Genomic DNA, 13,471 nt, shown 5'->3' with positions numbered 1-13,471 from the left:
CTACACATAACAATAGACCAGAACCAATAGGATTAAATCCTCTGCATTGTGGGGTTAAAATTCATAGCCAAATTAGAATTACCGACATGAATTCCATATTAGTGAGTAAGAATTACTCTAACTGCTCGTGGATGACTTTGGAGGCTTTTCTCTACCTTCAAAACACATTCAATCATACATATAAGAACTTGTGCATGAGTATGCGTAAGAATAGATATCATGGTATATTAGGATTGTGTATTAATTTGGTTATTGCTGTGAGTAAATAATTGTAAGTTATATATGTAGGATATATAAATTTGGTAATTAGGATTCAATCCAAACAATATTGTTACAGGACAAATTAGCAATTTTTTTCCCCAAAACGACGTGGACAGAATGAGAATATGCTTGTGTAAAACTCATTGAAGAAAAGAAGACTAATAAAGTGTGAATTTATACATGATTGTTATTCTTTGTTTTAAGTAATATGGTTTTCTCTTATTTCTTTTATATTTTTACAGGTATGAAGAGAAGAAGGCTAATAAAGAAGTATCAAAGTCCTAAAAAATCCCTCAATGATGCTGAAAATGCTAGATTAGTTTCATCCCCTAATGTAAGAGAAAATTCTCATATCTCAGTTTTCAATTTTATCCAATTCTTAAAGTGTCATCCCCTAATATTATTTTCTCTTATTTTTTTAATGTTATTGTAGGTATTAAAATTAGAAGGCTTGTACAATTCGAAGAGGAAGAAGATGAACATGTTGAACCAAATGTTGTATATGCTAGAGAAAATGTTCATCCCTTAAATGATGAAAATGGTAACTCTCTCCTCTTTTAGCATACTAGATCTATTGTAGTTATTGCCTCTTTCATTAAGTTTCTAATCCTTTTACTTTGAAGTTATCTTGGTTCGAGAAAAAAAAACATCTTGCAAGTCATTCTAGGTCAACATCTTCTAAAAGCACGAGTCAACAAGAGCATATAGCTCAAAGTTCATCTATTCAAAATGAAGTTCATAGTCATAGCCTATCAGATGTTGATTTTTTTAATGATGAAGAGGTGGATGTGGTTGCTATTTCTAGAAAGAAGTGGAACACCACATGATCTGTTATTATTGTAGGTATATTATTTTTTCTTAATTTGTACATACTTAAAATATTACAATGCCAACTAAAGTGATTCACTTCTCTTTTATTTTCTCTTTAGATGAGCAAGAAGTTAAAAAGAATATGCATCTTAGGGTAAAGGATGTATTTTTCCTTTATCATAGTAAGAAACGAGTTCTTACAGAATGGAATGGAAGTGGTCAGCCAATTAGAGAATCTGGTGGACTCTTGGGAGGTGTTTTGGGGCTCATTGCAAGTAATTTCAATAATTTTCCCATAATATACAAAACTTGGCATTAAGTTGGGATTTTTTGAATATACATCTTATGAATTATGACTATATAACACTTGTAGAATTCAACTTTTGAAATACATTGTTGCCATTTTGTAAAATTTGTGGGATTGAGTTTGGATTTGTTTGAAATACAATGCCATTTTTGGAGAATTCAACTTTTGATAATAGAGATAAAATATTATTTTGTTGATAGACATATAAATTATTATATATAATAGAAATTTTTTTTTGTAATAATTAATAAAAGAAAGATTTGATGTTGGAGAGATTATGATAGTTTAAAACAGTCACTAAATACAGGAAAAAAGTTGTCACAAGAATTAGTAATTTAGTGATGGTTTCAAATCGAAAAACTGTCACAAAAAAGCTGTACTAGAAACTAATAACTTAGTGACAGTTTTAAGTTGTCGCTAAAAATTTCATGACGGCTTACAATAGTCATGCAATATAAGAAAAAAATTGTCATAGGATTTAGTATTTTAATAACAGTTTCAAAACGTCGCGAAATGCAACATAAAAAATACTTTAACAAGTGTTACAACTTATTGACGATTTTATACTTCAAAAATCGTCACAAAATTAGCAACACTTTTTACCAACGGTGGTCCAAAACTATTACTGTCAACCGTCGATGCTGAAATATATGATGCTTTTTTTAACCATAGTGAAAATATTTATTGACGGTTAAAACTGTCACCAAGCATTAAAAAAGGTCGCAAAAATGTTGTTTTGATATATAATTATTCTTTGATTGAACTGCTTGTTTAACAATAGTGATGTTTTTTCTAGTTTATGAACTGGTAGGAACAATCATAATTTCATATAAATAAATAAAAATTTAATTACAAAATAAAAATTTAAGTACAATAATAATTTCTAACTCTTTACTAGGAAAAATCTTAACATATGTCGAAAATATTTGGGAACCAAAATAAAAAAACCAAAAATAGCCAAAACTTACTTTAATTATCATTCATTAATTGTTATAATAATTAATAAATACAAAATAAAACAAGTTCTGACTTTTTTATCTTCCTAATATTACATCGAACATATACATTGCCGGAAGAAAAGAAAACAAAAAATACATTTTTTAAAAGTCCCCACTGTACATACAATTGTTTTTTTCCCGTGTGATTTAACTTCTTCCCAAATCAACTCGTCTTCATATGCTACATGTAGTGCAATGTTCTGAAAACCGGTTCGAACCGGCCGGTCGAACCGGTCGAACCGTGAACCGGTAGCTGTAGCGGTTCGGATAATAAGAAAAATCGCAGGATTTGAAAATCGGACTTGAACCGACGAACCGGGATCCGGCCGGTTTTTAACATTGCCTCAATACGCTGCCGTTTTGTGCTGAGGGAACCCTAATTCCCTTAGAGGAGTTTTCTCCTTCGCAGCCTCCACTTCCTCGTTCCTCCATCTTCTCAGTTCTCAACTCCAGCCTCCCACAGAACAGAACACCACCCAGTTACCCACGACTCCAGGAGGCCCTCAACGCACTCACCGCCGTCGCACTCACCTCAACACACTCACCTCCGTCGCGCCTTCAGCACGGTGACGCCGTCACCAGCGTCGCGCCGTCAGCTCCCTGGCGCCGTTGGGTCCGTCGCGCCTTCCGATACCTCGCGCAGTCAGCACCTTCCCGCCGTCAGCTCCGTCGCGCGCTCAGCTCTGTCACGCCCTCAGCCACTTCGCATGTCACCTCCGTCGAGCTCTGCCTCTGAGAAAGCAGTAGCGAAGCAGAGAAGCGTTGAAGCGTTGTCCTTCGAGCTCTGAGAGAAAGCAACAGATTTCCTCATTTCCAGGTAATTTTTAATTTAGTTATGAACATGATTTTGTGATGCAATCCGATTCTGATGAAACTGTGCTCTGATGAACTGAACTCTGAGTCTCTACTCTCTGAAAACTGAAACTGTTATGAACTGATTTTGTAATTTCATTGATTCCGATGAACTGAACTCTGATGAACTGAACTCTGAGTATCTAATCTCTGAAGGTGTTATGAACTGATTTTGTGATTTCATTGATTCTGATGAACTGTGAACTATGAACTGTGATGAAAGTCATGAAACTGTGAACTCTGTGAACTGTGATGAAAGTCATAAAACTGTGATGAAATATGAACTGATTTTGTGATGCTTTTGTGAACAAAGAATTTTTTGAACCTGAGATGTTGTACTTGTTCAGAGTGTTAAGACTTAAGAGTGCGGCATTCCACAACATGATGATCAAGTGTTACAGTTACAAAAATAATAAGAACAAGTTTTGAAATAATGCTTCTCATTTTCTCAGTGTACAACAGAGTGAGGACTAAGAGAAAATTAAAATTGTGGTTGGATCGACAAATTAAAGATAAGAATGGCTACATTATATTATGTTCAGTTCTTCAATTCATTGAGTCTTCTTTTTTAATTGTGTGCCAGTTGTTGTTGAGCATCTCCATTTATTTATTTGTAATAATAATAATAATAATAATAATAATAATAATAATAATAATAATAATAATAATAATAATAATAATAATAATAATAATAATAATATATTTTATATTATTATTTAAATTAATCAAATAGTTTTCACTTATAATAGGAGTTAAAATAGGTAATAATTAAGTAAGTAAAAATAGGCAATAGTTAAGTTAAAATATGTATATTTTAGTGCGAAAATTTTACACATCAAAATCTTAGACAATCAAGTATCTTTTTAACTAAGTTCAACCAAGTTAAATTTATATACGAGCGTTTATGTTATCGTTATCGTTTTCATTCTCGTTGTTCTTCATCCTCATCCTCCTTCTCCCCCTTCATTATCATTATTATCACAATTAATTTAATAAAAACAAAAGTGATATATAAATTTTCAGTTAATGACACAAAAAATCTATTAAAAAAAAGTTTAGACTTTTTAATCAGTAAAAGTAAAACGTGCTTTTTTTAGATGCCCCATTAGAGGAAATCGTCTTCATAAAGCTCCAAAAAAATAAATAAAATTTTTATTGAAGTTATTTGTAACTTAAGAAATTTTATTTTATCATAAATAAAAAATTTTGAATTTCACATTATGGTATTGCTGAACTATTGCCGTATAAAAGCAATACTCTAAATACTGAGCTAAGTAGGTCATTTTTAAAAAAAATACAAAGAAAATAGAAAGTGGGTATTCATCTATCAGATTAATAGATTATAAAAGGAATATTAAATATACGCAATACCAAGATAGTATCGTATTTAATTTACTAAATAATTTTTATACTTTATTAAGTCTTTTAACTTTCAAATTTTGTGTTAGTTTGAACTATAACATAAATTCATGGGGATTTGTTTTTGGCCAAAATATCAAAAGAGTCGCATAAGAAGAGGATAAGGTTAAAAAACAAATTTGACAAAATCTAAAAAAATATCTTATTATCTAAACAATTTTGCAACTAAGATGAATTCATAGTTGAGTTGGAATTAAGTTGTTTCTTAATGTATACCAAAAAAATAAAAAATATTGTTACATTAATTGGAAACTAATAACAAACAAGGTTTTTTAACAAATGGCACACATAGTTAGAAAGCCCACCAAAAATAGGGATCTAGCATTGAGAATTCAACAAAATTGGCATTAGATTCTACTATAAAAGCAGTAGACATACAAAAATTTCATATCAATACAAATTCAACTTCCACTATTTTTTCAAATATCAAAAATTGAATCTCCAACAAGGTACTTGTCTTTTTGACATGTTATGTGAATTTCAATTTCATATATCTTATTCAAGTTCCACATGGTTTAATATTTTATTTGTCTTCCTTAACATGTTTTCCTAATTTATAAACATATGATTGATATTTCCATAGTTTAACATATAAACATATGATTGATGATCATATAAATATGACGATTTGCAGAAAAACATGAAGTTTATACCTGAAGTGTTATTACTATCATTAACAATTATACTGTTGCAATCAAGCATCATATTCGCACGACAATATGAGAATTCAAATCATATCAAGACGGCTACTTTTTATAGTGAGCAATTTGTATTGGAACCAGGAAAGGTTACGATAACAGATTTATTCGATATTGAGTTTCCAAGAGGACACATCGGAATCAAGAATTTTCAAGCCGAGTTAGTTGATGAACATCGGAATTCTTTGCCATTATATGAAGCTTACCTACACCATTATTTTGTTTTAAGATATTTTGAAAATGTCACCATGTCACGTCAAGCTAATCAAAGTCAGCCCATATACGGTAAGTATTTTAGAAGAAACGATGGAGTATGCCAGGGTAGTGTTAATTCATATTCCTGGGGGCTTGGAGTTGATGCACGAAAAACTAGCTTAGAACTACCAGATCCATTTAGAATAGAAGTAGGTACGCACCCTGAGAATGTCCCAAAGGAGTATAATGAAGAGAAATGGTTATTCAATATCATGGTTATTGACACACGTGGTACAGAAGACAAAAAAGGTTGCACCGAATGCAGATGTGACCATTATAATGTCAAAAGTGAAGACTTTGTAAGCAAAACCGGTATTGATGGGAAACCAATGTCTAGTGATTATAAAGGAGGAATTTTTTGTTGTGAAAAGACTTCTCAATGCAAATTACAAAAAGGATATAATAACAGACAAGAGAGAAAAGCTTCCCTTAAATATACAATAACATGGGTTGATTGGGATCAATACCAAGTACCTATTAAGTTTTACATACTTGATGTTACTGATCAAGTGACATATAATGGCTCCGAACCAATTCATAATTGTATGGTAAGTGACAAGTATATTTCATTTCAATTGAATGCTAAAATGCATGATTCATGTATTTCACATGGTGACATAATTTATCATAGGTAATTAGATTAGCCAAAAAATATTTTTTATGAAATGAAGTGAGTATTAATCTCTTTTTTAGTTATATAGTAAATGATTGATAAAAACTTTTTAATTTGTTGCAGGTAGAGTATTCTATCACTCCGCAAAATACTGATATTGGACATTATCATATTAAAAGGACAAAGATCCCAATGAAAAAGGGTGGTAATCTAATCTACTCTACAGCTCACGTGCATCCAGGAATCGTTAATGCAACTTTATATGGGGAGGTAATTATCAATTTTTCATATATAGTCTTTACAACTACGTATAAATTATTTTGTTAGCTGACCATTCTATATTTGTTTATTAAGTAATATTATTTCTTAATTTTTCATCTTCTTAAGAAGTAAAATATTTTAAAATATCTTTGTCCTTATTTTTTTGTTTTTCTTCAGAATGGAAAGGTATTATGTGCGGTTCAACCAACATACGGCACAGGAGAAGAGCCAGGAAATGAAAAAGGCTATGTTGTTGGAATGTCTGGTTGTTATCCAAAACCAGGCTCTATCAAGATTCAGGATGGCGAAATATTAACTGTTGAGTTCATACATGAAAACAAATATAATACTGGACTTATGGGACATTTTTATGTGTATTTGACAGAAGAATTACCATAGTTGTCAGAGCCGAATTGGTGATCAAACCGGTGAGTCACTGGTCGAACCGGTTAACCCGGTATAATTAAATAATTATATAAATTTTAATTATTTTTTCTTTATTATAAGTACTTTTATTTTGTATTTATAAAAATAATTATCATTTTTAAATTTTAATACTTTATTAATTAGTTTATATTTATTGTATATTATATTATATCGTTAATGCAACTTTATATGGGGAGGTAATTATCAATTTTTCATATATAGTCTTTACAACTACGTATAAATTATTTTGTTAGCTGACCATTCTATATTTGTTTATTAAGTAATATTATTTCTTAATTTTTCATCTTCTTAAGAAGTAAAATATTTTAAAATATCTTTGTCCTTATTTTTTTGCTTTTCTTCAGAATGGAAAGGTATTATGTGCTGTTCAACCAACATACGGCACAGGAGAAGAGCCAGGAAATGAAAAAGGCTATGTTGTTGGAATGTCTGGTTGTTATCCAAAACCAGGCTCTATCAAGATTCAGGATGGCGAAATATTAACTGTTGAGTTCATACATGAAAACAAATATAATACTGGACTTATGGGACATTTTTATGTGTATTTGACAGAAGAATTACCATAGTTGTCAGAGCCGAATTGGTGATCAAACCGGTGAGTCACTGGTCGAACCGGTTAACCCGGTATAATTAAATAATTATATAAATTTTAATTATTTTTTCTTTATTATAAGTACTTTTATTTTGTATTTATAAAAATAATTATCATTTTTAAATTTTAATACTTTATTAATTAGTTTATATTTATTGTATTATTATATTATTATAGGAAAATACTCACATACAGTTATTTTCATGTGAAGTTGATATTTAAAAATAGTTAGATGATTTGACAAGTTTGGCTAAATATCATATAACAATTTTCAACTATCAACTTCATATGAAGACAACTACATGTGAGTCTTGTAAAATCTGGTCAAATCGTAATTAATTAAATAACAAATTAAATAGGAGTGAATATGGTTAGAAAATCTAGCAATCGAAATTTGATAATTTAAATATGATATTTGGACTCAATGAATTTTTCTGAGTCGGAAAATATAGTTTTCTAAAAAAAATGCGCACTGGAAATTTGACCGGCAATACCGGCTGCGATCTGTCCGGTACTGTGGCTGAAAAAATTAATTAGAAGTGAATAATTTTAAGAAATAAGAATTTATAATTTGGGAAGTTAGAAATATTTAAATTACGATTTAAAACTCTAATCTTAAAGGTTTTTGCCCAAAATTGGGCCAACAGGCTAAAATAAGTGAACCGGGCCCAAGTGGACCCAAGCCCACATATATATAACATCATTAAGCACACTTTCAGCCACCATACTCTCCCATTTGTGAGAGAGATCCGGAATTTGAGAGGAGAGAGAAGAAGAGAGAAACCCTAGCCTCCTTGAAACTTCAAATTACCAAAACTTTTTCTCCGGAACTCCGATTAACGAGCCGTTTGTGGCCATGCTTCGCTCTTCTCATCCTCTACAATTTTATATAAGTTTTGTGGTGAGTATTCCACTGTCCTCTGTCCAATTTTTGTTTTTCTCCTTAAATTCAAATTTGGTTATGGGTGTTGAGTGATTTTATGGTTTTGATTGTTTAGGAGTGCTCTAGTATGAGTTATTGGTGAGTTCCATTAACCAATTTCATGGGTTAAGGTAAGGAACCCTCTAACTCTTGTGATTTATTAATTTCATGAACCCTAGGTTGATTATAAGTGTGAAAATTGATTATGTTAGAGTATTGGGTGATTTTGGTGCACAATTGGAAGATTCATATTGCTTGTGGAGCTTTGGTGAGGCTTGGAGCTAAGGGTTGGTGGAGACTTGCAAGAAGAAGCTCAATTATTTTAGCTACAAGAGAAGAATTGGTTTAAGTTTCATTTAAGTACCGTGTGGTGTGATGAGAATTCCTAGGCTAGATGCCCCTAGGATTAAGTTTGGATTGTATAAATGGTTGGTACTATTATGTATAGTTGATATGTAATGTGAATTAATAATTGGGTTGAGAATTGTGTGACCCTGTTTTCAACAAAAATTAATTTTTGAGTTTTTAAAGCTGAATTTTTAGACTTCTAAGCTTCCATTTTCATCTTTTAAGTCCTAAATTTTTATAGTATTCCTAGTAAAGAGAAGAAGCTAGGGTAGTAGGCAGTGGTGTTGTCCACTTGCTCCGGGTATGAGATAGGGAAGGAGAATTATGATAAATGAGTTTAATTATGAAGTTTTTGAATGAATGTAAGTCTGTGATACCTGGGTAGTAGCAAGGGTTGTAGTTTGTTCCGCTTGCTCTGGGTCATTGTTTGAGAATTGGTAATAATGAAGAGTGATTATGAATGAATGTGTATTTGTGATACCTGGCTAGTAGCAAGGGTTGTGGTTCGTCCTGCTTGCTCCGGGTCATTGTTTGAGAATTGGTAATAATGAAGAGTGATTATGAATGAATGTGTATTTGTGATACCTGGGTAGTAGCAAGGGTTGCGGTTTGTTCCGCTTGCTCCAGGTTAATGTTTGAGATTTGATAACAATGATGATTAATTTTTTTTAAACTAAATGAATGTATGTTTTGAGATCCTGGGCAGTAGCAAGGGTTGTGGTTCGTCCCACTTGCTCCAGGTCAGATATTGTGACCCCTGGGTAGTAACGGCAGTAGTGGTGATTTCACTCGCTCCAGGTTGAGCTTTTAAATACCCGTCTGGGTAGTAGCCAGAGTAGTGGTTTTTCCACTGGCTCTGGGTTAAGCGGGTAGCAGTAAAGGGGTTGTAGCTCAAGCCCACTTGCTCTGCATGGGTGTTTCTGTCCGTGGTTAGCTACCAGGACATCTCGGGTTGGCTATGTAACCGACAAATGATATCATCAGCCATAGGGTAGGCATTCATCATTTCTATTTTTTAAAATGATGGTTTAGGGTTTAGGGTTTAGGGTTTGACTTATTTGGGTTTGCCTATTTGTTTTGGATTGCCAAATCATGCATATATGTTGTGCTACCTGATTAAATGCTACTTGCTTTACTTGTACTTTAATTGTGTATTACTTGTCTGTATTGCTTGTGTTTGTACAACTGAGAGGTCCTTTATGTTGGTGTCGGTTGATGCTGAGGGTTGTTCTTGTTGAGATGGAATAACGATATGATTAATTTAAAATGATGATTATCGAATGAGGTAATTTGAGTTCCCTGGGTAGGCGCAGTGAAGTAATTTCACTTGCTCCAGGTGCAGATATGAGGTATTGACATAGAATTGTCAAGACAGAATAGCGGGTGATGGTTTTGTTTAAGATTTTGATTTTGTTTTGTTGGAGATTTAGGATGTTGGGAAGTTTAAAAGAAAGATGAATTATATTTAGTATTCCCTTAGGACAGTTGCCTATTTATGGATTAGCGAGAACATAGGATGAATATTTGATGAAAGGAAGTTTAGAATGCTTAGTGAGTTTTTATTATAGTGCATTGTATTTATTTGGCATTTTTACCGTACTAGGAACCCATGGGTTGGGGGTTCTCATTCCGTATATATCTCTTGTTTTTCAGATACAGGTCCAGGTGCTCAGAAGTGAGCTGTGGTTCATCTGAGAGATGGCAAAGATCTTTATATTCTCTACTTTATATTTTGCTTAGAATCTCTCCACCTTTATTTTGAAAAGCCTATATTATGTATTGAGCTCTTTTGAACTTGCCTATAGAGGTTTTTATGTTTTTTTGGGAGAGATTAGGAGATACTATTGTCAACTACTATTATACTGTACCCTAGCCGGCCTAAACTTCGTGGGTCGCGACTAGTGGCTATTTACTTATGTTATATATCTATATACTGTTCTTTTCTTATTCTCCTTTATGCCTTTATCTGTATATCGCTTTCGACTTCACGCTTTATCTTTTAGTTGTCGATACGTGAGCGATACGACTTCGCGATTTTTATTTTACTCCTTTTCAGACTTCTCGTTTAATATTTCCTTTCACTTTTACTTATAATTGTATTATAATCCACCTGAAAGTTGTACCACCGTAATATCATTGACTTATGACTCGAGTATAATTTAATTTATATATATTTAATAAAATTTATAGTTAAATAAAATATAATTGTTTTAAAAATGAGTGACTTTAACATTAAAATAAATTGAATATAAGTAAAATAAAAGATTACTATATGTATCATAATTTGTATATATATTGGCAACAAGCATTGCCAGCTTGGTGGTAAGAGAGTCCTTGTTGCAACTTTGGGTTAATGGGTTCAAAACCCATGTCAAGCACTTTAAAAAAAAATTTATAAATCACAAGCCTTGACACTTGGCAGCGTTGGAACATATGGAGCATGGTGGACTTGCAGAACTGTGGTGCGTCGTAGATTTGCCTTCAACTGGAATGAGCGGTTCGATCCGGTCCAACTTGACCGGTTTTGGTCGGTTCAGTCTGGGTTTGACCGGTTTGTGGCGATTCTCTACTTTAAACAGTCCTAATCTTAGACCGAATTGGTATTGGATTCGGTTTTTCGGTCGAACCTGGCGGTTCGGTCCTGTTTTAATCTGTTATATGTGTCACCATATTAATGAATAGAGAACCTTAAAATAAGGTTCACAAATCAAGTGTGAAATAAAACTTGTAAAACTTATCATGTAATGTCCTCCTTGAGATATAGAAATAGGTGCCTTTTATAGGTATAGATTTGATGAATAGAGTTGATGTTGTGACCATTGGTCATTAAGTTGGAATAATGGGATCGTCCATTACAAACTTAGAATGAAGCAAATAAAATTGAGTTATGACTCATAATGCACAATAAAGGTCTAGCTATAAGGTAACGGATCATAGCCCCCAAGCCTTGTCTATCGATCATATGATCCAGGCTAAGCTTCGAAATAAAATGAATTATAACTCGGGAAAAAGATAAGCGAATAATGATATAGTGAGCCCTAAGCTTAGCTAGGTTCTTATGTCGGCACTTATAAAAATAAATAATTCTGCAATGAATTTTATCTGCTCGAGTTAACTATGAGATAGATACTTGGTCAACCTATAACAAGAGACCGATGATTATTTCTCACTCATCTTTAATTTATGAGTATTGGCTTAACCAAAAAATATGCGAAATAAATTATATGAATATGATAATAAAAAGTATTGGATTTCTACACTAACTATTCTAGCTTACTCATTTTCTGTAACCCTAGGTCACTAGTTTACTATAAAAATTACTTTTAGTGATTCATCTTGTACCTCATGACACTCTACACATTTCATATTGTATCTTCTACGGCATGAGTCTCTGAACCCCATTGTTGGGGTGAGGAGCTCTGCTGTGTCTCGATGAATTAATGTTCTGATTCAGAGGCTGAAAAAAGATTGCAGATGCTGTTGGATTCTGACCTCCATGCACTCGAAGTGGATTTTCTGGAGCTACAGAAGTCCAATTGGCGTGATCTTAATTGCGTTGGAAAGTAGACATCCTGGGCTTTTCATCAATATATAATAGTTTATACTTTGCTCGAGATTTGATGGCCCAAACTGGCGTTCCAAGTCAGCATAGAAATTCTAGCGTCAAAACGCCAGAACTGGCATGAAAGCTAGAGTTAAATGCCCAAACTGGCACAAAAGCTGGCGTTTAACTCCAAAAAAGGTCTCTACACGTGAAAACTTCAATGCTCAGCCCAAGCACACACCAAGTGGGCCCCGGAAGTGGATTTCTACACTAACTATTCTAGCTTACTCATTTTCTGTAATCCTAGGTCACACTAGTTTACTATAAAAACTACTTTTAGTGATTCATCTTATACCTCATGACACTCTACACATTTCATATTGTATCTTCTACGGCATGAGTCTCTGAACCCCATTGTTGGGGGTGAGGAGCTCTGCTGTGTCTCGATGAATTAATGCTGGTATTGTGATGAGCAGATAATTTATACGCTTTTTGGCATTATTTTTAGTATGTTTTTAGTATATTTTAGTTAGTTTTTATTATGTTTTTATTATTTTTTAAATAAAAATCACATTTCTAGACTTTACTATGATTTTGTGTGTTTTTCTGTGATTTCAGGTATTTTCTGGCTGAAATTGAGGGACCTGAGCAAAAATCTGATTCAGAGGCTGAAAAAAGATTGCAGATGCTGTTGGATTCTGACCTCCATGCACTCGAAGTGGATTTTCTGGAGCTACAGAAGTCCAATTGGCGTGATCTTAATTGCGTTGGAAAGTAGACATCCTGGGCTTTTCATCAATATATAATAGTTATACTTTGCTCGAGATTTGATGGCCCAAACTGGCGTTCCAAGTCAGCATAGAAATTCTAGCGTCAAAACGCCAGAACTGGCATGAAAGCTAGAGTTAAATGCCCAAACTGGCACAAAAGCTGGCGTTTAACTCCAAGAAAGGTCTCTACACGTGAAAACTTCAATGCTCAGCCCAAGCACACACCAAGTGGGCCCCGGAAGTGGATTTCTACACTAACTATTCTAGCTTACTCATTTTCTGTAATCCTAGGTCACTAGTTTACTATAAAAACTACTTTTAGTGATTCATCTTATACCTCATGACACTCTACACATTTCATATTGTATCTTCTA

General features: G+C 33.0%; 1 protein-coding gene across 1 annotated transcript; it reads left to right on the top strand.

Annotated features, from left to right (window-relative positions):
• LOC107626701 lies at nucleotides 5,288-7,487 on the top strand. Its single transcript, XM_016329599.1, has 5 exons — nucleotides 5,288-6,148; nucleotides 6,337-6,483; nucleotides 6,652-6,792; nucleotides 6,860-6,931; nucleotides 7,266-7,487. The coding sequence occupies exons 1-5, from the start codon at nucleotides 5,288-5,290 to the stop codon at nucleotides 7,485-7,487; spliced, it is 1,443 nt and encodes a 480-aa protein (XP_016185085.1).

This window comes from Arachis ipaensis, chromosome B02 (genome assembly GCF_000816755.2).
Source record: "Arachis ipaensis cultivar K30076 chromosome B02, Araip1.1, whole genome shotgun sequence".
In the NCBI taxonomy this organism is placed as follows: Eukaryota; Viridiplantae; Streptophyta; class Magnoliopsida; order Fabales; family Fabaceae; genus Arachis; species Arachis ipaensis.
This window is presented reverse-complemented; position numbering and strand designations above follow the sequence as displayed.